Genomic DNA, 12,453 nt, shown 5'->3' with positions numbered 1-12,453 from the left:
GCAAGAACGTCAAGTGCAATGAATGAGGTCATTACAAGTCTAGAAACAACTGCTATAAAGCAGAGCCTATAGACAAATGAATGGAAAACTAAGTATAAGAAAGATTGTCTTATGATCCCTTATCCACAGCTATTGGTTCATATAATTTGGTTTTGTGTTTAATTTCAGCTACTTTCGATCACAAGTAAACTGTAAGAACAATACCAGCTTTGAAATCCAAAAACGAATATTGTCTGTCAACAAATGCTGCACGGCTTCAGAAAACACATAAAATCTAAGCTGCTGTTCAGGAAAACTAACGTCATGATGTATAAAGTTTTAGTGAGCCCAGCGCTGATATGCTGAAACATGGACATTGATGAAGTTCGATGGAAAGCAGCTTCGCATATTTGAAAGAAAGATGTTGAGACAAATTCTTGGGCCCATTGAAAAAACTGGTGTCTGGAAGTGGAGATGCAATAATTAATTATGTAATCTATATAATGAACCAGATATTGTCATCTACATTAAGAACCTGGAATGGGCAGGGACATGTTCTGAGAGCAAATAAAACAACGATTAAGAAGATATTAAATGCAATGCCTGAAGGAACCGAAACAGTTGGAAGAACAAAGCTAAGATGTGCAGTAGGCGTCAGAGAGGACAAAAGGAAAACTGGGATTCAGAAATGGAGGAGTTTGGCACTAAGCAACGAAGAATATAATAATCTTCACAGAAGGCCAAGGCTCACAAAGGGCTGTTGTACCAGTGATGACGATGACTGTCACGGACAGCCAGGATCCAACATTCTGCCACTAACATGTGAGCGAGGAGAGGGATGAATTGTGATTCAGATGCCGCAATTCTGAGTCAAACAACTGCTCTTTTTCCATCTGGGGGCTCAATCCGGCACTGTCTGAGGCTGTGCCTGATCATGACGAAATCCAATACAGCATGCTGTGAAACTTACAAATTGCGTCAAAGAAACTTCTTCCAGTATGTTTTAATTTATTCTAGCAGACAGGACAATTTTCAAGCTCTTGGAGAGCAGTAACTTTGATACCTTTTGACAAACTATGAAAGGACCGAAAATGATCCAGTACCTACAAGAACTTTACATTAATGAGTCGTGAAGGAAAGACCTTGGAACAAGTGGACCACTGTCGACTGGTCTGGATTAGAGACTTTGCAACACCTTCGCCACTCTCACTATGGATCAGACGATGTCAATCGACTGTTGACAACCTGAGCCTGCTAGAGACAGCTATGGAGCAGACTTTCTTATGTTGAAAGCATAGTGCAGGGACAGGGACATTTTCTGACATCAATCGGGCATATGACACTACTTGGAGTCACAGTATTCTAGGGCAGCTCCACCAATGTGGTTTTTATGGACATCTACATATATTCATTTGGTCTACACCTACATTTCCATCTATACTCCCCAAGCCAACTCACAGCATGCGGTGGAGGGTACTTTGTGTACCCCTGCTGCTTCCACTTTTCCTGGCCGGCCGTTGCGGCCGAGTGGTTCTAGGCGCTTCAGTCTGGAACCGCGCGACCGCTACGGCCGCAGGAACTGATGATCTCAGATGTTAAGTCCCATAGTGCTCATAGCCATTTGAACCATTTTGAACTTCTTTTCCTGTTCCTGTTGCTACTGGTTCATGGGAAAATGATTGCTGGTAAGCTTCTGTGTGAGGTTGACTCTCTCTAATTTTATTTTGATGGTCTTTTCGCGAGATATAGGTAGGAGGAAGTAATATATTGGTTGACTCTTCTAGGAATGTCTATTCTCAGAACTTTAACAGTAGACTATACAATGATGCACAATACCTCTCTTCTAGTGTCTGCCATAGGAGTTGGCTGAGCATCTCCCTGATACTTTGACACTTACTAAATTAATTCCTCTATCAGCTTTATCTGGTACAGATCCCAGACTGACTAGCAATATTCAAGTATCAGCCGAACGACTGTTTTGTAATCTATATCTTTTGTTGATGGAGTGCATTTTCTAAGAATTCATCCAGTTAATCTCAGTCTGGCCTCTACCTTATCCCCAATTAGTTTTTTGCGTTTGTTGCATTTCAAATCTCTCTGTATTCATACTCTTAGGTAGTTTATAGAAAGAATTCCTTCTCATTATTGTTCTTCAGTCGTGTAACCATATAATTACCGGCCTTTCTGTCTATGTACACGCAATATGTTACATGTTTCTATGTGGAGGGTCAACTGCTACTCCCTGCAGCAAGCGTCAATCCTCTGTGGATCTTCCTGCATTTCACTACAATGTTATGGCGTTGCATCTACTCTGTATGTGTCAGCATCATCTGTAAAAAGCCTCATGGAACTTCTGACGTTATCTGCTAGGTCGTTTATACAGGGTGAACATTAATAAAACCGACGAACTCCAGAGATGGATTCCTGACTGGCAATGGAGGAAAAAAGGTCCTATGAACAGGTGTCTGGAAATGCATTGTTGCCATGGTAGAAGTCACAAACGAATAAAAGTTCCAGTCACCAACGAATAAAAATTCCACTGATAATGTGCTGTGACTGTAGCCCACAGAAGACGATTATGCAGATTGATGCTAGCTGTAGTAAAGGTTGATTCGTCAGTAAAGAGGAATGATGACAGAAACCCCATAACTGTGATGGTCCGGTTCAAAACCCATCAACAAAGCCCTTCCCATAGTGGGAAATCCACTGCTGATAATCCTTGCACTCATTGCAGGTGATAGGGATGGTATTGGTTGTAACATACAATATCTAAAATCGTACTTTGGCTTACATCATGTTGGTGGGCCACTTGCCTGGACGTTGTACTATGATTCATATCAATATCCTGTTGAACCCTGTTCTCCAAATCTGGTTTATGCAGAGTCCGCCACCTCCCTGCACATTCCTCTGTCTGAAAGGACCAATGATCACACAAATGTCCAAAACGGGTTTGAAGTGTTGTATGATGTGGTTGGTGTCTGTGAGGGTACTGGTTTGGTATAGCTGTGCTGCCTCTCTACTGTTTTCCATCTTCTTGGCCTACACAAACTGCTACCTCGGCTTGTTCTCGACGTGTATGCCAGACTGCAGCTTACAATACGCTGTATCAATCACACAGCTTACAAAATACGAGGAACCCACAGCACATGGTCAGACAAGGTTTCCTCAGTCACTGGCATCTACCGTGACAACAACGCATTTCCGCACACATATTCACAGGACCTTTTTTCCTCCATTTCCAGTCGGGGTCTGCCTCTGCAGTTCGTCAGTTTAATTAATATGTAGCCCCTTGGGGTATGCCTGAAGTTACATTTGCCTGAAGTACATTTGAAGATTTCTCTCCATTTATAATCACATGCTGTATTGCTGGACATGTCTGCTCCAGTTTTAGAGAGAGAAGGGTGCTCAGTGTATGGATCAGCGAGGCCTTCTTGCCTGAAGATCATTGTTGCTATCTAACATCAGGGGACCAGACTGGCTGTGAGTGCTTATAGGTCCAGCCCCAGACACAACCTTTGTACTGTACTGTACTGTACTGTACTGCTGCTTACCATCTGGCGACTACTCCTCATGGTGTATCAAGTGTATAGGATCCTTGCTGCACCAAATTCACCAGCATACTATACTGTTGCTCGTGCAAGTATGAAACACCGTTTCTCATATAATTCACAAGGAACGAGGCCATTTCAGTTTCGTGTGGAGTATGTGGTGGAGTCAGTTGGTGTGGGGCAAGGACAAACTCAAATCCAGGCGTGGAACTGACTGCCACCTTATTTACTTGAGAGGTCCAGAAGAATTTTAGATTTAATGGAGTCCAGGAAAGGCTTCATTCCTGCGTTTCTTTTTAAGGTATTTCTTTACTACTTTTTCAATGAACACCACAACTATATATCTTTATTCACAGATGTGTCTAAACAGGGTGACTTCCTTGGTTGCTCTGTTATTTTCCCTGATTGCGTTCACAAGATCTGACTTCCTCAAGAATATTGTTGAGTTCAATGTGGATCTGTACATGATAATCAGGGTACTGGAGCAGATGCTGAATTCCTTATCTGTTCCGATCATCTGAGTGCTCTTAATTCTTTATAACGCTTGTGCCCAACAGATAAAGTAGACCAGAATATCGAGGATGCCCCTCTCCACCTACGAGGGCTGGGAATGGGAGTGTCTGTTCCGGATGCCAGGGTACACAGATGCTAAGAGAAACTAAATGGCAGATGTAGCATCCAAGGATGCGTTGCGTAATAATCAGATAGTTCAGTATGCCATTCTCCTACATGCTATCGCCTAATTTTTGAAGTACAGAGTCGTGCATGGATGGGAAGAAGAATATCTGGAAGCGATAGACAACAAGCTGCTCCTAGTAATGTCAACAGCTTGACTATGGCGTACCTCTGTCAATCCACACAGACGTGCTGAGGTACTTCTCACTCGCTTTTGTGCAGGACACTGCCTCTTGACGCATGGCTTCTTGCTCCAGCGGGAAGACCCACCTTTACCGTTAGAAGACTGTGTTTTCGATTCAGACAAAAGGGGAGAAGCTAATGCGCGAATAGATTGGTCCTCTATTTTAACTGATAATGATACGGATATGGTACGACTCTTAAGGTTCTGTCAAATGTCTGATTTGCTACTTAAAATTTTTGGGGATAGTTTTTAACGTGTGATCAGGGTGGTTGGCTTATAGAAGTTTGTTGTAAGTGATCAGCCAGCCGCATATTTCTGTGTAATTATTTTGGGTTTATTCTTGTATTACTTGAGTTTAATTGACAGTTTTATAACTCCTGCGCATATCTGCGCTCTCTTAAAGGATAGCGATAGGTAATGTGATTGTGTGAGTGTGGTTGGGAGAGAGTGAGTGTAATTATGTAAGACTTACTCTTGCTTGTTTTACACAATTGTAACCACATTCGTTTTTCTACTTTTCGTAAGGGCGCTAATAACCTCGCCGTTGAAGGCCCATAAAAGAAACACACATGCACAAGCTCTTCTCTGCAATTAAAACTATGATAAAACTTTGATTGCTGCGTAGTATAGCATCTGTGGACAGTGTGGACCAATGGGAATCCGACAACACAGAATTCCCGAAAGCCCCCGTATTGCCGGTTGTCAGATTGAGAGAAGCCACGTACGTTGGAGATTAAAACTGTGGAAGGGTGTAAGAGTAGGTGGTTGCAGAATAGTAGTGAAAATGTTGAGGTACTTGTTGTTACTTGCTCTTGCATGTGCAGTGCTAGCTACCGAAGAGGATGTCTTGGAATTGACTGACGATGATTTCTCAACTCGTGTACAAGAACATGAAACAATGCTTGTGATGTTTTATGCACCATGGTAAGTTGTTTACTATGCTGTTTCTAGGATACTAAGCAGATCATAGGGACGCACATAATTGTGTGGATGATTGTCATGTACATATGAAAATGTTGTGTAGCAATCGTTATTTTTATGCCGCAGGTGTGGTCATTGTAAAAAACTTAAACCAGAATATGCCAAAGCAGCTGGGATAATAAAAGACAACGATCCACCCGTTACGTTAGCCAAGGTAAAGTATTTGATCCGTTGTTTACTACGAAGTAAGTTTTAATCGTTGTGTATAAGCAACACCGCATATAATATTTATAATTATTTTGAAGTGATTTGCTCATGTGGCCCACATTCCAAATTACAGGTAGACTGTACGGAAGCAGGAAAAGAAACTTGTAACAAATTCAGTGTCACTGGATATCCCACGTTGAAAATTTTCCGTAATGGAGAGTTGTCTCAAGATTATAGTGGTCCCAGGGAAGCAGGTTTGTAATACACCCTGTAGTTTCCATTGCGTTAACGATTCCGTAGGTTCTTCAGTGAGTTAATTTACGAGCATATTTTTTTACAGCTGGTATTGTGAAGTACCTGAAAGCACAAGTCGGGCCAAGTTCTAAGGATTTGTTATCAGAAGAAGCCTTCGAAGATTTTATTTCGAAAGATGATGTGGCAGTTGTGGGTTTCTTTGAAAAGGAATCCGATTTAAAGCTAGCATTTCTCAAGGTAGCAGATAAATTACGCGAAAAAGTGCGTTTTGGTCATACATCAAACAGAGACTTGTTGAAGAAAGGTGTAAGGTAAATCTTAAACTTGTCAGGCGTGTCATACGTTTGTATAACATTGTCGTAACTGAACACAACGGACAATTATATAGTGCAGTGATGTTAATGAAATTATTTTTTCCAGTGATGGCATTGTGCTGTACAGACCAAAGCACTTGCACAATAAATTTGAACCAGACACTGTTACATATGATGGAGAAGCAAAGAAAGAAAATATTGAATCCTGGATAAACAGAGAGTAGTAAGTAAATCACTGGATCCCCATATTCAGAGTTCACTGTATTTGCTGATAGCAACATCAGTAGTGTTAGTTACTATCTTACTTTTCTGTACTGAGGACTCGGGGCCTCAAAAACTTGTACATCTGTGTGTTGTGTTGTCTTTACCAAGGAGTATTAAGTACACAAAGGAAAACCGCTTATGAGTTTCATTGCTGTCCTCAAATTTGAGCATAAGATGTGGTATCTTATGTAGTTTGTGCACCTCATTGCAATTTTTTTTTTAATGCATATTTGCATAATATGCATGAAAATTGTCACCGGAGATTTGTCCAGTACCTAAATATAAGTTTCCTGAATGTACCATGCGGTTTTAGTTTTTAGATGTGCATTGGAAATGGTGGAGTGTGGTTAAATGACGTGAATGTAAATATTAGTCTGTTACAGATCAATCTTCATTGGGCATTGACGTTCGTTGGCTTAACCTACACCTACACCTCGTGGTACAAAAGTTGTCACAACAAGAATTTAAGAGGGCGCCTATCATAACACTCGATCCTAGAATGTGTGTCCAGAGCATCCCCAGCTTTAGAGAGCATCTTCTCATGAATTTACTTTATTTCTATTCTGTTACTAGTGGGTCATGTAGGCATGGCAAAAAAAATTGTGCCGTTCTCATTACATCACATTAATAATTGTTCTGTAGTTCATGAACGTGGCATTTCGAAATTATGAGGATCATCAGTTTAACATAAGGTTTCACATATCACCATTACTATTTGGTATCTTAAAAATTAATTTGAGTAGGGGTTCAATTTGTTTTTAAATGCTGGTTGGCTATCTGAGAGGCGTTTAATGCTACTTGGTAAATGATGTGACTTGTGTTGCAGCGTGATTCACCCCTTTCTGTGCCATTCGAATTGAAGACCATCCTTTTTTCTTCTAGTGTTGTAGCTATGCACTTTGCTGTTATTTCTCAACTCGAATATGTTATTAATAACAAATTTCGAAAGTGAATATATGTATTGTGAAGGTACTGTGAATATTCCTAGTTCCTTAAATCAATGCCTACAAGATGATCTTTGGTGGGCTTCAGCTATTATTCTGATTACATGCGTTTGTGCAATGGAAATTTTTTTTCTTGATAATGAATTACCCTAAAATATGATGCCATATGACAGCAATGAATGAAAATAGGCATAGTAGGCTAATTTGCTGATCTATGCTTATCACCAAAATTTGCAATAACCCTGATAGCATAAGTAGCTGAGCAGATCATCAATGTATTTCTTCAAATTAAATTTCTCATAAATTGATACACCCAAGGATTTTGAATTTCTGGTTTAGCAAGAACTTGTCTATATTTACAAATGGTGCTATACCATTTACTGTTCAGAACTGTATATACTGTGTTTTCTCAAAATTTGCTAGGAGTTCATTTTCAGAGAACTACTTCATAATTTTGTGAAAGACATTTACAATTTCCTCAGCGAGTTGTTTGTTGGGGTTGATTACAATGCTTGTATTGTCAGCTAAAAGAACTGTGCATCTTCATGAATATTGAGTGGCTAATCATTAATATATGTTAAGAACACCATTCTTGGTGTCTGCCCATTTGGAGGACTGCTGATTCTTGCAGATATTCTGTGCTGTTAATTTATCAATCTTCTGCAGTCTTCCAGTTTAATATGAATTAAACCATTTGTGCACTGTTACTCATACCACAATACTTGAACTCATCTAGAAGAATTTCGTGATTCACACAGGCAAAAGCCTTGTAGCATATTTGTATACTCAGAAAAATGCCTGTTTTCAGTGTGCCTCTACATATGTGGCTGAGAATCCTACGTATGTTGGGAACAAGGTTTTAGTACTCTGTTGGAAATGTCAATTCCATGTGAGCTTCTACATTTCAGTGAAGTTATTATTTTCCTTATTTCAGTAGGTGAGGTGGGTTGAACTTCAATTTTATCGAATTTCATAAGTAGTGCCTCTCCCGTGTACTGCTTTGCATTTTCTGATGAACAGCTCGTTTCTTTACAAAACTTAAAAATGTTATTAAAAATATTTTCTAGTTCTGGCTTTTTGTTAAGACTTTTCATTGAGTTTCATAGAAATATTTTTCCTGTGCTCTCGGTTGCCCTGTTTCCCTTCAAACTATATTCCAAATTGTTCCAATTTTAGTACCATAGGCACTAATCTTGGACATAATGCCATACTTCAGGATTTGTTAACAACTTTTCTTAATACAGTGCTATAGTTCTTACAATGTTGGGCTGTTGCTGAACCATTACTCCTTCTAGCTATAAGATACATTACCCTTATCTGTTTACAAGATACGTTTATCCCTTTATCAACTTTTTGCGTGGTTTCTTACATTTATGCTTCACTGTTTTGTTGAAGTTCATTTTCTCAAATCCTTTTTTTATTTGTTACAATGTGGCAAATAAATGAACTGACTGGGAAGCTGCTACTGTTATAGGTAAACAGCTCACTTTTCTTGAATCAGTATGTTTCTTCACACACAATTCATGTGGCCAAGTCTATTTCATTTAAGGTAACCCATCACAGTACAGTGAAGGTGTTAAGTGATGACTAGGAACATAAATAAAAAAGCTCTGAAACATTGCCTTTCAGCTACAGATTTACATTATCCCAGTCCACAGCTTCATTATACAATAAGATATAGCTGCTGAAGTAACTGAACCTAACTTACCTGCTTAGCCTTGTATCATCGCTGTTGTTCGGCATTGAGAATTCTTCAGTTAGTGGAATGTGTAACTAAATCAGTGTGACAATGACATATCTTTGCATTTCAACAATGAGTTTGGCTTCAGTATTGTAGTTATAAATTCGGTACTGCTGTAGTTGTTTGTGAGAGTGAACAATTAAAACAAAAAACTGTATTACAGCCATGGTCTTGTGGGACATCGTCAGAGGGATAATACCCAGGATTTCAAGAATCCTCTCGTGGTTGCTTACTATGGAGTTGACTACGTCAAGAATCCTAAAGGTACGTAGAATGTACCATAGTAAATTGGTGGTCATACATACAAGAACTGTAATTTCGTGTAGGTTGTCATGAGATTGGAAGAAGTTTGTAACTTCACTTTAACATTCTTTGTTAATGTTTTTGTATACCATATTTGAATGTACTGCTTTTCTTACATTTCAGGCACCAACTATTGGCGTAATAGAATCTTGAAGGTTGCAAAGAGCTTTGCTTCAGTTTTCAATTTTGCAATAAGTGCTAAAGATGATTTCCAGCATGAACTGAATGAATTTGGTTTTGATTATGTGAAAGGTGACAAGCCAGTCATATTTGCTCGTAATGCGAAGAATCAGAAGTTTGTCCTTACAGATGATTTTTCGTAAGTAAATTGCATGTTTGCTTTTGTCTTGGAACGGAAGTCTAAATGTCATTGAAAGATCAGAGTTTGTCTAGTTCTTAAAAATGCATTGTCAGCAGTGGTGGGTTGTTAACTGAATGTGTTTATTGCTGGTTTATAAGTAACCTTGTGACAAACTATTATTATGCCGTATTGGAATTGTCAGGTCTTTTTGAAGTAGGTTTTTGATGTAACACTATCTAGTAAGACATTTATATGTCTAGAATGTTGTTGGCTATGTTGATTCTTCTAAATTGTCCAACAGATGTTTTGTAAATTTGTCATGTATCCTACTGTTACATGCATATCATCTGCATGTTGAATGAGGAAATGCGTGTAATGTTTTGTACTGTGCTGTTCCTGCAAAAATCTGGTGTATTGGCTGTGTACGTTAAATGTCAGAAATGCTGGAAATCTGAGTATGTTAGGTTTATGCAGCCTGCACCACACAATAATTTGTGCTGGGTCAACCAAAGCGTCCGATCCCACGCATCGGGTTAGACCCGTGACGTAAGGCTGTTGTGGTGTGTGACGTCACGACACCGCGGAATTTAGTTTGTGAGAGTGACGTGTTTGTAGGTGTCGTTTTGATGCGATCGGTGGTGCTCTCTGGTGGTGTGTTCGGTGATGTTTTTGGTTTAGTTTGCGAGTGTGGCGTCGTGTGTGAACAGTTTTCGGTTGTTGGCTATGATGGGGGACAGTGCATTGTCTCTAATAAAATTTCTTCAACTATTCGGATTTTTGGATGAAATCGTGAAGTGTTCAGTACGTTGTGAAGAAATGAGGATTACTTAAAGTTCCGGCGTCTCGGACCAGGGACGGCTGTATGTGGAGATGTTGTAAGGATAACAGGTAAAGGGAAGTGTTCGATCCCAATGTGTGGCTGTGAATGTTGGTATTGGTATCGGGAGATGTTTTTGATCTATATAGGTCAAGGGAAGCATTAGGTCCTAATTTATGGGATCGGGAGCTGCTGTTGAGCTATATAGGTGGTCAAGGGAAGTGTCAGATTCCAAATGATATTGTGTTTAGTGGTATTTGGGGAGTTTTGTGATGTCTTTTTTTTTTTTTTTTTTTTTTTTTTTTTTTTTTTTTTTTTTTTTTTTTTTTTTTCGTGGCTTTGTATGGGGGTGGGTGTCTAAATTTGTCCCCACCCAAAAACCCCTTATTTCCCGCACTTGTCCCGTTAGTGTCATTAGGCTTTTTGTGGAACGTGTGTGTGTTTTTCGATGTATTTTCGTCCTCATAATGTGTACGTAACGACTTTATATGCACCATATTGGAATTGTGGTTTATGGTCGTTTCCGCCTTATTTGTGACGTCATGGGTTAAAGCAGACGGGCGGGATCGGACGCTTCCGTATTTCCTTTGTGCCATATCAGGAAGACAACTTGTGGAGATAAAAAGCAGCATGTGCCTTCAAAAATTAGGGCTTGCCATCTGCAGTATGGTTTTGATGACCTGCTTTTTAGTGTTTTTTAAGCAGTTGCACAGTGTTTGTAGCCTAAATGCTATCAAGGGGTACTGGGGGCCATGAAATCAGTTTTACTGTAGAGTCGTTTTGGTCAGTACTGTCAGGGCAAGACTACATGACAGATGATCACTACCCGTTTCAATCCTTTTAAAAAGTTACAGGAAAAATATGTAATTGGAAAGTTTTGGGCGATGATTGGTGTTGGTATGTGTTTAATTTTTTATTGGGATTTGGGTTGTAGATTTTTGGAGTGGTCGGGGAGGAATAGTATGGGGCAGTGGGAAGCATTTTTGTTTATGGAATATTTCAAATAGCGTTCTTTTGTTTTTGGTATTTTAGATGGCATGCTGTTTGTTCAAGAAAAACAGATATTGGTTGGTGGCTGTTGAGACTGGATGGTGCATGTATTTATCATTTTTCTTTGGTTTGCATATTCTGTTCTATGTTTCCTTTGTGATTTTTTAAAATTACGACGGTGTTTCTGAATGGTAAGTGTGTTCCTATGAATTTATCAGTCCAGAGATTTTGTGGTGTACTGTGGCTCGTTGCTTGGCTTTGAGTTTTTTAGGTGTATGAGTAAATGACAGTTAACTATTCCAGCTGTGCTCTCAGAATGACCTACTATTTGTTTATCATTGCTTCGTTGTTGGTGGGTATTGTGTAATTCACTATAGCTGTACAGATTGTGTGAAGCAAATAAAGCCAATTTTACATAGAGAAATTCACTTAATTTGCATTTATTGATGTTTTGTAGTGTTTGAGGTTATTGAATGTTTTCATACTGGGTAAGGGCATTTGACTAGTTTATTTATACCCAAAGCAGCTGAGCTTCACCAGTCACATATTGGTTTATACCGGGTGAGTTGGGAGGAAAGGTACATGCTTTGAGGGGTGATAGTATTAGTGAGTCTGAACAAAAAACTTAATATGGACATATGCCCTATTGTGAATGGTTTCAGAGATAGAACACATTTAACCCTTTGTGCATTTTTTGTGATGAATATTTACTGTATTTGTTGCACATATGCCATATCCATTGCAAAAGTTCTTTTGAAGCTATTGATTAATAATAAAATGATTCCAAATAGCATCATTGTCACATAAATCCACTGTAAGTATTACTTAGGTATAAAGTAGTCAGTATAAATACATAAACTAATTTATTTTATTAGCAAGTGTTAACAAAACAGAGTTTTAAGATATAAAACAGTGTGTTTCTTTGAACCTTTCATTTATTTTTAACTCAAAACCATGCTACAAAATTTTTTTATTGATTTATTTGCAAAGAAATTTTCTGAAACAGTTGT

At 39.0% G+C, this 12,453-nt stretch overlaps 1 protein-coding gene across 1 annotated transcript in view; it reads left to right on the top strand.

Moving 5' to 3' along the window:
- The first annotated feature begins 5,027 nt into the window (after window positions 1–5,027).
- LOC126484649 (protein disulfide-isomerase A3) overlaps window positions 5,028–12,453 on the top strand; it is a 38,597-nt gene continuing 31,171 nt past the window's right edge. The window contains exons 1-7 of the mRNA XM_050108239.1: window positions 5,028–5,310; window positions 5,434–5,521; window positions 5,648–5,768; window positions 5,855–6,080; window positions 6,190–6,306; window positions 9,196–9,296; window positions 9,459–9,654. Of these exons, the coding sequence (XP_049964196.1) occupies window positions 5,039–5,310; window positions 5,434–5,521; window positions 5,648–5,768; window positions 5,855–6,080; window positions 6,190–6,306; window positions 9,196–9,296; window positions 9,459–9,654 (1,121 nt within the window). The 5' untranslated portion in view covers window positions 5,028–5,038. The remainder of the gene's footprint in view (window positions 5,311–5,433; window positions 5,522–5,647; window positions 5,769–5,854; window positions 6,081–6,189; window positions 6,307–9,195; window positions 9,297–9,458; window positions 9,655–12,453) is intronic.

The sequence above is a fragment of the Schistocerca serialis genome, chromosome 6 (genome assembly GCF_023864345.2).
Source record: "Schistocerca serialis cubense isolate TAMUIC-IGC-003099 chromosome 6, iqSchSeri2.2, whole genome shotgun sequence".
NCBI lineage: Eukaryota > Metazoa > Arthropoda > Insecta > Orthoptera > Acrididae > Schistocerca > Schistocerca serialis.
Note: the sequence above shows the minus strand (reverse complement) of the source record. Positions and strands in the feature narration are given on the sequence as shown.